The sequence below is a fragment of the Crocuta crocuta genome, unplaced genomic scaffold, assembly GCF_008692635.1.
Source record: "Crocuta crocuta isolate KB4526 unplaced genomic scaffold, BGI_CrCroc_1.0 scaffold96, whole genome shotgun sequence".
Classification (NCBI taxonomy): Eukaryota; Metazoa; Chordata; class Mammalia; order Carnivora; family Hyaenidae; genus Crocuta; species Crocuta crocuta.
This window is the reverse complement of record NW_027531522.1, coordinates 8400972-8417666: the sequence shown is the minus strand read 5'-3', so window position 1 is coordinate 8417666 and position 16695 is coordinate 8400972. Positions and strand designations below refer to the sequence as shown.

General features: G+C 36.4%; 1 protein-coding gene and 1 pseudogene across 2 annotated transcripts in view; one reads left to right on the top strand and one right to left on the bottom strand.

Moving 5' to 3' along the window:
• The window catches only part of STAM (signal transducing adaptor molecule), an 84952-nt gene that overhangs the window by 48721 nt on the left and 19536 nt on the right, over positions 1-16695 (top strand). For both annotated transcript variants that reach the window (XM_077772445.1, XM_077772446.1), the window contains 4 exons: positions 8101-8191; positions 10563-10755; positions 12025-12119; positions 15330-15418. In XM_077772445.1, coding sequence (XP_077628571.1) covers positions 8101-8191; positions 10563-10755; positions 12025-12119; positions 15330-15418 — 468 coding nt within the window. The remainder of the gene's footprint in view (positions 1-8100; positions 8192-10562; positions 10756-12024; positions 12120-15329; positions 15419-16695) is intronic.
• LOC144238633 (glyceraldehyde-3-phosphate dehydrogenase pseudogene) lies at positions 2794-3802 on the bottom strand (annotated as a pseudogene).

Below are 16695 nucleotides of genomic sequence, written 5' to 3'. Positions count from 1 at the left end.
ATATTAAGAAAAGTCATACTTCAGTCAGCTAATTCATTCTGCTGCAGATCTTGTAGCCCTGACTTTTGACATAAAGATAAAAGTGATGCAAGCACTGCGGCTGTATTTGGCTGCTGAGTAACATAGGAATCATTGCTACACTTAGGACCTGAGTATAGGAAAGAGCTTTGAAAAGTGTGCAGCTCAGGAATATAGGGCTTAGTATAGCGTGTTTCTGCACTTCCTTCTCTGTTTTCTTAAATTGAAGAATATTTGACATACAATATTGCACTAGTTTCAGGTGTACAACATAATTATTCACTGTGAATTCATTATGAAATGGTCACTCTAATAAGTCTAGTTACCATCTGCCACAATAGAGAGTTATTATAATATTGGTTCTCTATCTGCCACAATAGAGACTTGTTATAATATTGCTTCTCTATGCTGTATATTATATCCCCCCTCTTACTTATTTTATAACTGGAAGATTACATCTCTGAATCCCCTTCACCTATTTTGTCCATCCCCTTCACCTGCCTCCTGTTTGGCAGCCATCAGTTTCTTTTCCATATTATGAGTCTGTTTCTGTGTCTGTTTTGTTTTTTAGATTTCACATAATAAGTGAAATCATACCATGTGTCTTTCTCTGGCTAACTTAATTTCACTTAGCACACCCTCTAGGTCCATCCATGTTATTGCAAATGGCAAGATTTTATTCTTTTATTACGGTGAGTAATTGTGTGTGTGTATGTTTGTGAGTGTGTGTGCAGGCGCGTGCATACACGTAGACCACATTTTCATCCATTCATCTTTGAGCAGACTTTTAGGTTGCTTCTAATCTTGGCTGTTGTATCACTGTAAACACAAGGGTACATATGTCTTTTTGGAATTTGTGGGGTTTTTTTTCCCCTTGGGTAAAAACCTAGAAATTTCTCAGATGAAAACCAGAATTGCTGGATTTGATGATAGTTCTATTTTTAATTTGTCGAGGAGAAACCTCCGTACTGTTTTCAGTAGTGGCTGTACCAGTTTACATTCCCAGCAGCAGTGTGAGGGTGCCCTTTTCTCCACATCCTTGCCAGTACGTGTAATTTATTTATTTATTTTTGATAGTAGCCATTCTGTCAGATGTGAAGTAGTTATCTCATTGTGATCCTGTTTGCATTTCCCTGGTCGTTAGTCATGTTGAATATCTTTTTACGCACCTGTTAGTCATCTGTATGTCTTCTTTGGAGAAATATCTATTTCGGGTTTTCTGCCCATTTTGAAATTGTATAATTTGTTTTTTAAATATATATTTTATGTTATATTTTTGTATATAAATTTATATATCTTGGATGTTAACTTCTTACAGGATACATCATATATGAATATTTTCTCCCATTCAGTAGGTTACCATTTTGTTTTGTTGATGTTTTCCTTTGCTGTGCAAAAGCTTCTTAGTTTGATATGGTCCCATTTAGGTGTTTTTGCTTTTGTTGTCCTTGCCTGAGGAGTTAGATCCAAAGAAATACTATTAAGATGGATGTCAGAGAGTTTACTGCCTATGTTTTCTTCTAGGAGTTGTATGGTTTTGGTCTTACAGTTAAGTCTTTAATCCATTTTGAGTCTGTTTTTGTATATGGTATAAGAACGTGGTCCAACTTCATTCTTGTACATGTGGTTGTCCAGTTTTCTCAACAATGTTGAAGAAACTCTTCTTCCCATGGTATATTCTTGCTTCCCTTGTCATAGATTAATTGACCATATAAGTGTTATTTTATTTCTGAGTTGTCTTTTATGTTCCATTGATCTATATTTCTGTTTTTGTGCCAGTACCATATTGTTTTGATTACATTATAGCTTTATAGTATATTTTGAAATCCCAAAGTGTGATATGCCCAGCTTTGTTTTTCTTTCTCAAGATTGCTTTGCCTGTTCGGCATCTTTGGTGGTTCCATACAAATTTTAGAGCTATTCTAGTTCTGTTAAAAATGCCATTAATGTTTTGATATGGATTAAATTGAATCTGTAGATGCTTTTGGTAGTATGGACATCTTAACAATATTCTCCTAGTTCATGAGATTGGTATATCTTTTCATTTATTTGTGTCATCCTTATCTGTATTCATCATGTCTTACAGTTTTCAGGGTAGTCTTTCATCTTGATTAAATTTATTCCTAGGTATTTTTTGCATTTTGATGGGATTATAAATGGAATTGTATTCTTAATTTCTCTTTCTAGTAGTTAGTCATTAATGCATAGAAAAACAAAAGATTTCTGTATATTTATTTTGTGTCCCACAGTTTTACTGGAGTAATGTAGTACTTTTGATAGTTTTTCGGAGAAGTCTGGTGTTTTCTTTTTAAATTTTTTTTAACATTTCTTCACTTTTGAGAGAGAGACAGAGCGTGAGTGGGGGAAGGGCTGAGAGAAAGGGAAACAGAATCCGAAGCAGGCTTCAGGCTCTGAGCTGTCAGCACAGAGCCTGATGTGGGGCTTGAATTCGCAGACTATGAGATCATGACCTGAGCCAAAGTCAGACACAACTGACTGAGCCACCCAGGTGCCCCAAGGGGTTTTCTCTATATGTATATAGTATCATGTCATCTGCAAATAGTGACAGTTTTCCTTCTTCCTTTACAATTTGGACGTCTTTTCCCCTTCCTTCCTTCCCTCCTTCCTTCCTTCCTTCCTTCCTTCCTTCCTCCTTTTCTTCCCTCCTTCGTACAGTGTACTTTATTGATGGTACATGACAAAGTAGGGATCCCAACACCCCCTCCTCTTCCTCATGGTGTCTGGGATGGAAACCGTGTCAAGGCTGAGAGAGTCTCAGTGTGTTGGGGTGGGGGATGAGCTGGGGCAAGGATTCCCTAGCAGCTGAAGGCTATTTGCCACCCCATTGCTTTGGCCAAATTCATTATCATAACAAGAAATGAGCATGACAAAGTAGTCATTGAGGGCAGTCTCAGCATTAAACATAGAAGAGTAGGCATCACTGTTAAAGTAGCAGGAAGCACCCTGCTCCTCAGTGTAGCCCAACATGCCCTTGAGGGGTCCCTCTGATTCCTGCTTCACCACCATCTTGACATCATCCTATTTGGTACCTTTCTCCTGGTGGCAGGTACCATCCACAACTGACACACTGGGGTTGTGGACTTGTAAGGTCATGCCAGTGACCTTCACATTCATTTCAGGGATGACCTTGGTTACAGCCTTGGCAGTGCTAGTAGAACCAGGGATGCTCTTCTGGGCAGCCTCTTGGCCATCATGCCACAGCTTCTCAGAGGGGCCATCCATGGTCTTCTGGATGGCACTGATGGCAGAGACTGTGGTTATGAGTCCCTTCATGATGCCAGAGTTGTCATAGATGACCTTGGCCAGAGGGACGAGGCAGTTGGTGGTGTAGGAGGCATTGCTGATAATCTTGAGGGAGTTGTCCCTTCTTCTCATGATTCATGCACATCACAAACACGGGGGAATCAGCAGAAGGGGCAGAGAGGATGACCTTCTTGACTTTACCCTTTAAGTGAGCCCTAAGCCTTCTCCATAGTAGTGAAGACCCCAGTGGACTCTGCATATTCAGCACCAATCTCATCCCATTTGATGTTGATGGGATCTCACTCCTAGGAGATGAGCTTTCCCTTGATTATAGGTTTCCTGTTCTCAGCCTTGACCATGCCATTGAATTTGTCATTGGTGGAATCATACTGGAACATGTATACCACATGGTTGAATTCAATGAAGGGGTCAGTGATGGCCAAGTATCCACTTTGCCACAGTTAAAAGTAGCTCTGGTGACCAGAAACCTAATACAGTCAAATTCGTTTACTCCCAGCATTCACTGACATGTCTCAGGGATGTGGTTGGCAAATCACAAGAAGATGCAGAGTGCCACTTTTTTCCTTTTTTTTCCTTGCCTAGTTGCTGTGGCTAGGACTTCCAACAATATGTTGAATAATAAAGTGGCAGGAGTGGGCATCCTTAGTTCTTGGGTCCTCGAGGAAATGTTTTCAGCTTTGGACCACAGAGTATTGTGTTAGCTCTGGGTTTGTCATATATGACCTTTATTATGTTAAAGTATGTTCCCTCTATACCCACTTTACTGAAAGTTTTTATCTTAAAAGAATGTTGAATTTTGTTGGATATTTTCACTGCTTCTATTGAAGCAGCATATAATTGTTTTCCTTTGTTGTGTTAATGTGGTGCATGATGTTGATTGGTTTGCAGATATTGAACTATTAAAGCCCACATGATCATGGTGTATGTTACTAATAATGTATTGTTGAATTTGATTTGCTGATATTTTCTTGAGGATTTTTGCATGTTCGTAAAGAATATTGGCTTTTTGTTTGTTTGTTTTTGTGGGTTTTTTTGGGTGGTGTCTTTAGTTTTGATATCAGGGTTAATGCTGGCCGTGTGAAATGAGTTTGGAAGCTTTCCTTAATCTTCAAGGTTTTGGAAATGTTTCTCAAGTATGTTGTTAACTCTAAGTGTGTGATAGACATTCACCTATGGAGGTCTGGTCCTGGAATTTGTGTTTTGGGAGGTTTTTGATTACTGATTAAGTTTCATTACTAGTAATCATTTTTTGAGAATTTCTGTTTCTTGTAGTTTTGGAAGACTATGTTTCTTAGAATTTAACCATTTCTTTTAGCTTGTCCACTTTGTTGACGTGTGATTGTAATAGTCTCTTATGATCCTTTGTCTTTCTCTGGTATGGGTTGTAACTTCTCTTTCATTTCTGATTTTATTTATTTGAGTCCTCTCTTTTTTTTCTTGATGAGTCTGAATAATGGTTTATCAATTTTGTTAATCTTTTCAGAGTACCAGCTCTTAGTTTCATTGATCATTTTATTGTTGTTTTAGTGTCCACTTCATTATTTCTGCTCTGCTCTTAATTTCTTTCCTTCTACCGACTTTGGGTTTTATTCTTCTTGTTCTACTTCCTTTAGGTATAAAGTTAGTTTATTTGGGATTTTTCTTGTTTCTTGAAGTAGACCTGTATCACTACAAACTTTCCTCTTGGTATTGCTTTTGCTGAGTCCCATAGATTTTGGAACATTGTATTTTCATTTTAATTTTCTCTTCGATATCTTTGTTGACCCATTGGTTGTTTAGTAGCATATTGTATAGTCTTCATGTGTTTGTTTTTTTACAATTTTTTCCTAGCAATTGATTTCTAGTTTCCAACCATTATGGAAATAGTTGATAAAATTCAAGATGCTTGATAAAATTTCATTCTTTTTAAATTTACTGAGACTTATTTTGTGACCTAACATGTGATCTCTCCTGCATAATGTTTCATGTGTACTTGAGAAGATGTGTATTCTGCTGTTTTAAGATGAAATGTTCTGTGTATGTCTATTTAGTCCATCTGGTCTAATATATCATTTAAGGCCACTGTTTCCTTATTAATTTTCTATCTGGATAAGCTATCTATTAATGTAAGTGGATATTTTAAAGCCCCCCTCTTATTACTATGTCACTGTTTCTCTTTACTTTTTGTGTATCTGTTATAGAATTTTGGTTTGTGGTTACCATGAGGTTCATTTATGACAGCCTTTATATTTATGACAAGTTATTTTAAGTTGGTGGTTGCTTATGTTCAAACACATTTTAAAAGTGTTAAATTTTTATTCTCCTCACCTCACATTTTATGTTGTTGATGTCATGTTTTACATTTTTTGTGTATCCCCTAAGTAATTATTATAATATACCTGACTTTTTTACTCTTGTCTTATAACCTTCATACTAGCTTTTTTAGTGGTTGATCAGTAACCCTTACTGTGTGTTTTCCTTTATCGTTGTAATTTTTCTTGCACATATTTTCTTCTAGTTATGGTCTTTTCCCTGTAAAGTAGTCCCTCTGATATTTCTTGGGAAACCTTTTAGTACTGATGAACTCGTTTCTTCAATTCTGAATGATAATCTTGCCAAGTAGAGTATACTTAGTTGTATTTTGTTTCTTTTTAGCATTTTGAATATATTGCCTGCACTTTTTTCTTGATTGATAGAGACCTTCACAGACCAGAGAAGATCATTAGGTCTATTTTGTGAAATTCACAAACTGAAAAAAATTCATATGTAATTGAAAAAGTCATTCTGAGGAAGCATACCTTTAATTTTCCGAGATGTGTGATGATTAAAATCTTAGTATCTAAAAAAGATTCCATCTGGAGATGAATCAGAATTGAAAGTACTTAAAGTTACATTCAGTGAACTACAAAAAGGTTTTTAGTATCTGCTTTTCTAAAAATAAATGCTTTGTGCATTTGTTTTACAATATAAAACACAGTTATTTTTATTTTATATTTAATAATATAAAATCCATACCTACATTTGGAACTGTCCATGTAAAACTATGTATCTATAACTGTATTTTATCATAATGAATATTTTGCCTTTCATTTACTCAACAATTATTTCTTGATTTTTTTGGTAATGAATATTTAGGCACATATATTCTAAGGGAACATATAGCATGGCTATAGAGACAGATATAAGCAGGTAATTATAATAGAACTTGAGATTTATTGACTGATACCATGGAGACAGAGATACAAGCAGGTGGTTATAATAGAAGCTGTGATTTATTGACTGTTACTATGTGCAGTCACTATTCTATGCGCTGTACATGTGTTAGTTTGAATACTTACTAGAATTCCATTTTTGTTGGTGGTCATTTCTTTGGGTATTTTAATATACCTTTGTAACTGTTCACAGTCTATTTTGAGTTAACATTGTATTATTTCATATAAAATGTAGAAACCTTGCAACTGTTTAGGGTTTATTTTTATTCTCCATTTCCTCATTCTTTATGCAGTAATTGCCATATGTATGACCTACATTACCTCTACATACGTTATAAATCCCAAAGAGAATGTTATACATTTTGTTTTAAACCCTCAATGGCAGCCCCCATCCTGTGTTTGGAAGCTACGTGTTAATTTGTTCTCTCAAAGCCTGTCATCTGTAGGTGTTGTTATTACCCTCATTTTGTAGATGAAGAACTTGAGGTACATGTACCCCAGAGGTTAATGTACCCCCAGTCAGACATTGGAACCTTGTGGATTTAGAATTTGAACCCATGTTTACCTGACTTCACAATTTACATTCTTAACTAGCCATAGCATAGTACCTTGGTAAAAATACTGTCAGAGGAACACAGAGGAAAGGATGCTTAATTTAGCTGTTTCATTGAGAAAGTGATTATTTTGGTTGTTTACAGACTGGTGAGTTAAAACTCAACAGGGAAAAATGTAGACAGAGTAAAAGGAGCCAAAGGAGAGGACATTATAAGCAGAAACAGATTTGTGTCAAAGGCATATAAGTGTGTGCGTGTGTGCATGTATGCGCACAAGCACACGTGCGTGCATGTTAGCAGTTCCTGGTGACTGGAGTATGTTGTCAGAATTAACTACTTGTACTTTAGTTTACAAAAAAATAAAATTTTATGAGCGTTATATTGTTATATATAAATCTCTATTCTTAAACATAACATCCTGCCTTTTAATCTGGAAGGAAGCAATAAAATATAACTGTTGAATGGATAGTTAAAAAGAAAACTATTCGTTTTTAAAACAGACATCTCCTTCCCTTTCTCAGCTCCTTTTGTGGTTTCAGAATTTTCCTAAAAATTTTTAAATCTCCTCTGGTCTTTCTTCACTTGTCTGCATGCTGTCTGCTTTTAGCAGCCCACGGTATCCCGTTGCTCTGTGTCTCTTTTCTCCTTCCGAAGTGGAGGCTGCTCCAGTTTGGATTATTTTCTTCTTCTTCTTTTTTTAATTTATATCTTTAAAAAAATATTTATATATTTTTTGAGAGAGAGATAGAGCACGAGCAGGGGAAGGGCGGGGAGAGAGAGAGAGACAGAGAAAGAGAGTCCCAAGCAGGCTCCATGCTGTCAGCACAGAGCCTGGCACAGGGCCCGGTCCCACAGACCGTGAGGTCCTGACCTAAGCCAGAACCAGGAGTCAGATGCTTAACCAGCTGAGCCACCCAGGCACCTCTGGGTTGTTTTCTTCTTCTGAAGTCTGTGGTGGATTGATAAGAATGGTCTTGCAAGTTCTTAGATTGAGTGTAGGGAGGAACATTTGAGAACATTCCTCAAATACTGTGTTCCTGTTTTTGTGTTAGGCTGCAGAACAAGCAAAAGCAAGCCCAGCCCTGGTTGCCAAAGACCCTGGTACTGTGGCTAACAAAAAGGAAGAAGAAGATTTAGCCAAAGGTATGTTCTTTAAGTCTTTGATGTTGGAAAGATGGGAAGAAGATGGGCCCTTACTTAATATTTTTTTCCTGAGGTATTTAAAAATAAAAGAAATAGGACTTTACAGCTAACCCTGAAATCTATTTTGTTCCCATTTTCAGTATCAAATGATACTCTTTTTAAAAAAAATTTTTATTAATGTTTTATTTATTTCTAGGAGAGAGAAAGAGAGAGAGAGACAGCGTGAGCAGGGGAGGGTCAGAGAGAGAGGGAGTCACAGACTGAAACAGGCTCCAGGCTCCGAGCTGGCAGTCAGCACAGAGCCCAACGCGGGGCTCGAACCCACGAACCGCGAGATCATGACCTAAGCGAAAGTCGGACGCTTAACCGACTAAGCCACCCAGGTGCCCCACAAATGATACTCTTTTGAGACAACTACTATTTATATGTGTCCTTTCAGTCTATTTTTATTAATATTTTTATCACACTGTATGTCTGTAAACAATGCCAAATACTTTTATGTGTTCAACAAATTACTTTTTTAAGTTTATTTGTTTATTTTGAGAGTGAGCAAGAGTGAGCACAAGAGGGGCAGAGAGAGAGGGAGAGAAAGAATTCCAAGCAGGCTGCATGCCATCAGCCCAGAGCCCAACATGGGACTCAGTCTCACAACTGTGACATCATAAAATTGAGCCAAAATGAAGAGTCGGACGCTCAAGTGACTGAGCCACCCAGGCACCCCACAAATTGTTTTTTTCATAAATAGTGTACATGACATAATACAGTTTGGTTTTTTTCATGCAACAATATGTCCAAGATTTATTCATAATAAAACATATTGAAATCAAGTTCATTTGTTTTATTGATTGTGTAATATTCCAGTGTACTAAAAAAGTGTATATGGTAATTTATGTGTCCTGCTACTGATGGGCATTTGGGTTTTCTGTTTTTGTTTTTGTTTTTACTATAATAATAGGCTGCATTGAGTATCCTTGTAATGCTTATTATAGAGATCTACTCTTGGTTTTGGGCATTTACTTTAACTTTGACAATAGTGTATTTTATCAAACAAGCTTGAAATTTTTATGTAGTCAGAATTTTTGCTTTTTTGTCGTGATTTTTGCTCTTTTTTAATATCTTAAGATATTTTTCTCCCCAAATCCTAAAAGATACTTTTCTGTATTTTCTTATGATAGTTTGAAAGTTTTCTTTTCCCTGTTAGGTCTTTCCTCGGTGTAGAACAGAGGTAGAAGGGATGAAGAGGTTATGGTTTGAGTTGAAAGCGGGGTAATCAGTCTGTTCAGATGACATTACAGCACCTAAGTGACACATGGTGATGACTTCATTGGGGCAGGAGTGGAAGAGATAAAAGAGACACATTTGAAATCTCTTTGAGGGAATTTGATAGGTGACACTTCATTGTAGTTATTTCCACGTTCTGCTTCTTAGACTGACCACATAAGAATTACCTTCGGAGCAATAAAATGCAGGTTCTCAGATACTACCTTTGATAGTCTGATTTAGTAAATCCTCATTGAGATTTGGGGCTCTTGACTTCCCAAGTGATTTTGATTATCATTTTGGGAATTGAGGCTATAGAAATATATTGAAAAGATAAAAGAAAATTAAAATATCTGCAGGAAAAAAAGACGGAGGAGTTAAGGGATTATATCTTTTTATTATCAAAAATAATTAAAATTTTATCTGTTCAGTAAAAATAGTCATTAATGGCTGTTCAACTTTTTAATGGTTTATTCTTTACACTTTCGTGAATGAATGAATTAAATTGATGAAATGGTTTTTATTCAGTATGTCATAATATGTCCTAGTTCCAGCTCCACGTTTAAAAGAAGAATGCATTTTGGGGCGCCTGGGTGGCTCAGTCAGTTAAGCATCTGACTTCAGCTCAGGTCATGAACTTGTGGTTCGTGGGTTCAAGCCCCACATCGGGCTCTGTGCTGCCAGCTCAGGGCCTGGAGTCTGCTTCGGATTCTGTGTCTCCCTCTCTCTGCCCCTCCCTGACTAGTTCTCTCTTTTTTCTGTTTCTCAAAAATAAATATTTATAAAAAATGTACAATGGGGTGCCTGGGTGGCTTAATCGGTTGAGCCTTCAACTTCAGCTCATGTCATGGTTTAGTGGTTTTTGAGTTCAAGCCCTGCTTCAGATTCCATGCTGACAGCTCAGACAGAGCCTGGAGCCTGCTTCAGAGTGTATCTCCCTCTCTCTTTCTGCCCCTATCTTTCTCATGCTCTGTCTCTCTCTCTCTCTCTTTCTCAATAGTAAACATTAAAAAAAAGAATGTATTTTTACCTTCAGATATTTTTTTGTACTTATTTGGATTGTTGGATATACTAACATTTGGGGTCTTTTTTTAAACTCGTTATTTTTCAGCTATTGAGTTGTCCCTGAAGGAACAAAGGCAGCAGTCAACCACACTTTCTTCTTTGTACCCAAGCACATCCAATCTCTTAACTAACCACCAACACGAAGGCCGAAAAGTTCGTGCTATATATGACTTTGAAGCTGCTGAAGATAATGAACTTACTTTTAAAGCTGGAGAAATTATTACCGTTCTTGATGACAGGTGATGGATAATATCAAATTGATATTAAGTTGACATTCATATGAAAACATATATTACTTCTGTGTTTCATATTACCCCTGTTGAATGCCATAACCAAAGGTAATAAGAGAAATATTCATGGAGATACTTCTTGTGTGTGGTAGTTGGTGGTTTTGCTTGTGTCATATTGTCTGGATTATTATTTTGTAGCTGAATTTGTTTTCTCATCTCTTTTTTAAATTGTTTTTATTTGATTTGGAGGCTTGGTTTATTCATTTTTTATTTCACCTAATAAGATCAGTTATTAGTAAGTTAATATTTTAGAAATTAAATTAGTAAAGTTAAAATATTAGAAAATAAACCAAATATGTATATGTATGTATGGAATTTGTGAGAAATACCTAATATATTAAATTTAATTATTCACAACAAATAGTATATCCATGTGGGACAGACTCATTTTATATGGAATTATATGCATTTACATTACTATGGGAGATGATTCAGTACATCTGGTTTTTGGCTACAGCTTTAGGTTTACTTGAAAATTGTTACTGGTGATCGTTACCGATAATGAAGTGCTAAAATTTGCAAGTGATTTTAAAGAATAAATTTTTAAAAGTTTAGGTTATTCCTGTAGTAGCACATTTACAGTTTCTTGAGTGAAAGAAAATGAATTAAATTGTGAGGGGATATGCTGAAAATTGCACAAAGCCTTGACATTGATTCATTCAAAAAATGTTTTTTGAGAGCTTCCTAGCTTTCCTCATACGGAGCACCCAAGAGATAATAGTGAACGTGGGGTTGTACCTGGAGGTGTGCTCACTGTGAACGCTTTGTTCTATAAACAGTGTCATCTGTCATGTTGTCTCCTCTGGGGGAGAAATGTGCATTTTTGTACAGGAAAAATGTGCATTTTGTATGTACGAGAGAGCACTAATTTAGGCACTGAATTAAGTGCCCGCCGTTTATCTTATTACAAAAGAGACTTACAGACAGTGGAGCCCATGAACTACCTGAAGTTGACAGTCAAATGTAGAGACCTCTGTTTTGGAGAGAGTTCAGAGCCTTTTATTAAATCCTCAGAGCATTCGCCAGCCTTCCAAAAGATAAAGAACTGTGTGTTTAATAGCTCTTTATCTTCTCTGAGGCTTCATCTTCTATTTGTAATAGTAATACATTCATTTCTTCCCTCATTGGATTGTTGTGGGATTCAAATCTCGTAATAATGCAAGTTAAACACTATTAAGGTAGAGATTTATAGAGAGAAAATTCTTTGTTTCTCATTAGTGATCCAAACTGGTGGAAAGGTGAAACCCATCAAGGCATGGGGTTATTTCCCTCTAATTTTGTGACTGCTGACCTTACTGCTGAACCAGAAATGAGTAAGTATTTTCCAGTCTGTAAGTGGATGATAATCCATAATTTTCTTCTTAATAAAAGTTGAGTAAATTCAATTTTATAGAGCTGGAACTCTCAGATATTAGTGCCTCCGAGGTGTTTATTAAAAACACAGCTTGCTAGTCACATTATTTACTGAAAATCATGTAATTATCTACAAATTCAAATTATCTATCTACCAAGATTATCCTTAATCAGGTAGTTGTGCAGCCTATTTTTTCTTTTAAAAAATTGTATGTATGCCATTGTAAAAACGTAGATTAAGAAGTGTGATAAATTCTATGCATTACATATTTTCATTATCAGTTCATAAAGTGTGACAAATACAGTGTAATCTCAGAGGGAATTCTTTCTGTTCAGAGATTGAAGCCATTTCTTTAGTGTCTAGCCCCAAACTTGGAAGTGGTGGCCTGTAAGAAATATAATGAATGGCTTTTCTAGGACCTCATGTCAGATACTCAGAAGGAGCCATAGCTAATCTTACGAAAACTTTTTTGTTTGGTTTCCAAACCTGTGTGTACTAAGGGAAATAAAGTAGAACATGGGTCCCAGGAAGGAAAAGCGATGTTCCCGGCAGGCATATTAGTTGCAGGAGAGGTCAGTACTGGTAGCTACCAAAATGTTTGTAGACAGTTCACTCTGTTTCTCCACTGTACTGTAGTTCACTGAATCGTAAATAATGATGAGTTGGGGACACCAAAATAAGGTCATAAATAAGAAATATCTTCTAGATAGATATTTCTGTAGAAAGATTTCTGTTAGTGGTTGAAAGGTTTAGAATTTTAAAAGAGCTTTTGTATATAAGTTGGTAAGCTATAGTTACCTGGCAAAGTATCTCATCTTTCTATAATGTGAGTAGAAAGGATCAAAGCAAGTTATAAATTGCAAGATGCTTAGGTCTTTGTTAGTTTACAAGAATTTTAAGAAAGGATCTTTGTCTTAGTCACCTTTTCATTTCCAACAACTCCTAGTACTGAATCTTACCGAAAACACTATATAAATATTTAGGCATAAATGATACGTGTTTGTGTATATATATACAAATATGCATATACATACATATATATGCATAAAATAACAGATAACCTTTTCTTGAAAAAGCATAGGAACACTTTTCTTTCAAGAGAAGGCTTTAACAACAAATCAGACATTACTTTTTTCTTTGATGAAATGACACTGTCTTCTAATTATTGCCAGGTTGTCTGTGTCATTTCATGACAGATTTACGATGGAGACGGATTCTTAATACCCATTCTAGTAATGCAGTTCTTTTTTGTTAGAACGCACAAAATAGGTTATGGAACCTATTTAAAATGGCAGCATATTGTGTGCCAGCTTTACGGTAGTGATTTTTTAACTTGTTTTTTGGGCGTTTGAGTTTTTTGTTTCTGTTTTTGTCCTGAATCAGCTGTTGGAAAGAATACACTTGCCTTGGACTTCTGTTCAGGAGGAGTTCCAAGATCTCATATCGATCACGTGGCCGTCTCTTCTTGTCCCCATCACGTAGCAGTGCAGCTCCTGTGCGTCTCTCGGGACTCCTGAGGACAGCAGGGGCAGCAGAGCTTCTGTCACGGAGCTTGGGAAAGAGCTGAGCTTGGGAAAGGACGCTGCCGTGATCGGCCTTGCACTGTTCCTTGTGAGGAGACAGGAGCCCGCTTTACTTAATGCCAGGGAGAAGTACCCGCCTGCTTAGCTTGTTTTCTCTTATGGAGGTGTAGTAGATCTTGTGAAAACAGGTTATTTTGCTCACATATGGATACACATACACACACATGCACACATGCGTAACAGTAGAAGTGGTGCCTGTGAGAAAAAGCACTGACACTTGTACGTGGCCAGCACTATGCTGGTCTTCTGTGTGTTGTCTTAAGGGTAGCAGCCAATGCAGTGCTTTCCCAGCTTCCTACTTGCTAATAGCTCAAGATTTAAAAAGCAGAAATCTCTCTAGCACATGTCTCTTTTACCCTCAAGGGAAAATGAAACCAGCTGAAACTTTTTTGCATAGAATTTTGCTTTATGGTGACTTACATGGGATGAATGTATTTCTTATGTTAGAAATTAAACTCTCTGCCTTTTATACGGAAGCACACAGTACAGAATACATGAGAGACAGGAGCGCCTGTTCTCAGAGTAAAATCATCGGCCAGATTCCAGCATGTGGACTGGCAGAGCCAGACACATAGGCATTCAGATCCAGGCTGGGTCATCTGTTAGCTTTCTTCTGTGCAAGAATTTTCTATGTTGCTGTGCTGCTGTTAACCTCATTTTAAAATGGGCATGTTTCACAGTATAAGAGAGTCATTGGGGGTACTGTAATATTCTGTTACACACACTTAATCGTTTAATAATATATTGCCTTAATTCTGCTCCATTCCCAACCTCCTTTTTATCTTGATTATTAATATTTTTATGAATACAGATTGACCACATTGATACAAGGATGAAAAATGCAGAAAGGAAGTTCATTCCTTTAAAGCTGTAAGGACCGCTCAGTATTTTGGGGGAGAAGATTAATTGCTCTGTTAATCATAATCTTGTATTTTCTAGTTAATGATCTATTGAATAATTCTAAAGATTGCCTTGTTGAGCAAGAGAAGTGTATGCGTCTGGCCATTGGTTTGCAGATCCTTCCATAACCACAGTTTTATTTCAAAGAATAATGCAACTAAAAAATGCAGGCCGATTTAGTGGAAAATTCAGATCTCTGCCAGTGCTCCTTGTAAAGTCCTCCACTGCCCTGGATGTCATTCTTTTAGTAAAAAGTCTGAGTGACATGCCAGAGAACATATAGCTGACTTTCCAGTTCACTACAATGAAATAGCATGGTCTTTCAAATGAGAATTTATTTTTTAATATGCAGAGTTCATTTATGTAAAACTTTACTTGTAAAATAACTTTACTTATAAAACTTTACTTTTTGCCCACCAGTTTACTAAATTCTCCTATGTAATGAGTGATTAATCTTTGCTTCAGAAATATACCTCTTATTTTTAGTGAAGTAAAACGTAAAATCTTTAGAAGAGCAAAATAAGAAATCTTCACGTAATTCCACAAAATAATATGCTGTCATTTTTGTCTAAATGTGTAGTCTCATTATTCCTTAAGGAAAATCCAGATTCTGTCATGGAATTTGAAGTGCTTTAAAATAGAAATTTAAATTCCTAAAGAAAAGGTAAATACTACATGTTTTACAGTTAAGACGGAGAAGAAGACGGTACAATTTAGTGATGATGTTCAGGTAGAAACAATAGAGCCAGAACCGGAACAAGCCTTTATTGATGAAGTAAGTGATTTCTTCTGTGATAGTGGTTCGTACTTGCTATTGAAGTTGAAATACTTGTCTGGTTTTTTAAAAAAGTGATTACTTTATTAGTGGATGTATTTTATGTTACAAAAGTTCAGGCAGTCTAGACAAAGCAAAGGTTCTCCCTGAAACTGCCTCTGTAGTCTTATTCTGTACCTCATTGTTTAAAATTTCTGCTTAATATTCCATAGACTGGACTTAGCATGATTTAATATTCTTCTATCGAACACTTAGGTTGTTTGCAATTGTGTGTTTGTGTGTGTGTTTTTAGTTATTACAAACATTATTGTAGTGAATTTTTTTGGATGGAATATATTTAATAGAATATGTGGCTGTTTCATTTGCAAAGATCATTATTTACACATTTTAAACATGATGAAAAATGATATGTCATCTTTAAAATATGTGAAGGGATTTTATAGGTTTTTAGCCGCCTTCTGGAGGGAGCCAGGAACAAAGTTTGAAGAGTTCTTTTTTAGAGAAACAGACTAGAGATTGTGCTGAGAGCCAGGGAAGTTGACAGGATCAGGGAAACGTAACGTTTGGCCAATTGCATTACATAAGAAAATGCGTGTAGAGTCAGCCTGGTGGCCCGTATGATAAACCTCATGTCTTTTATTCTAGGTAATTTCACACAGAGTGTAGTGTTTAAAACAAAAATCATCCACATGTTAATTGACTGTCATGTAACTCCTGCTTCCCTCCCCCTTTTTTTTGCTGTAGGTAAATTTTTCTGTCACACGCCTTCTTTTTTAGACTATTTAAAATGAAAATTCTGAATTGTTTACATTGAAAACTGGCACGCATTTCAAAATACAAAATTCTTGTGACTCTAGAAGAGTTTTTTATATACTTGTGTGACTTTCACTGTCCAGTGATTAGTTCATCTCTCAGACTGTTCTTTGCAGAAACAGCATTTATTTATTTTTTAAGTATTTATTTATTTTTGAGAGAGCGCGCAAGCAGAGAAGGGTCAGAGAGAGAGAGAGGCACAGAATCTGAAGCAGGCTCCAGACTCTGAGCTGTCAGCACAGAGCCCAGTACAGGGCTCGAACCAATAGACTGTGAGATCATGACCTGGGCTGAAGTCAGACACTTAACCCACTGAGCCACCCAGGTGCCCCAGAAATAGCATTTTTGTTTTGGTTTAAATGACTGCATAGAATTGGTAGTCTTTTCCACTGTTTACCTAATGTCCTATGTTTAGTAATATAACCACGTAAAAACCACGCATGGAGAGAAGTTTGTAATTATTG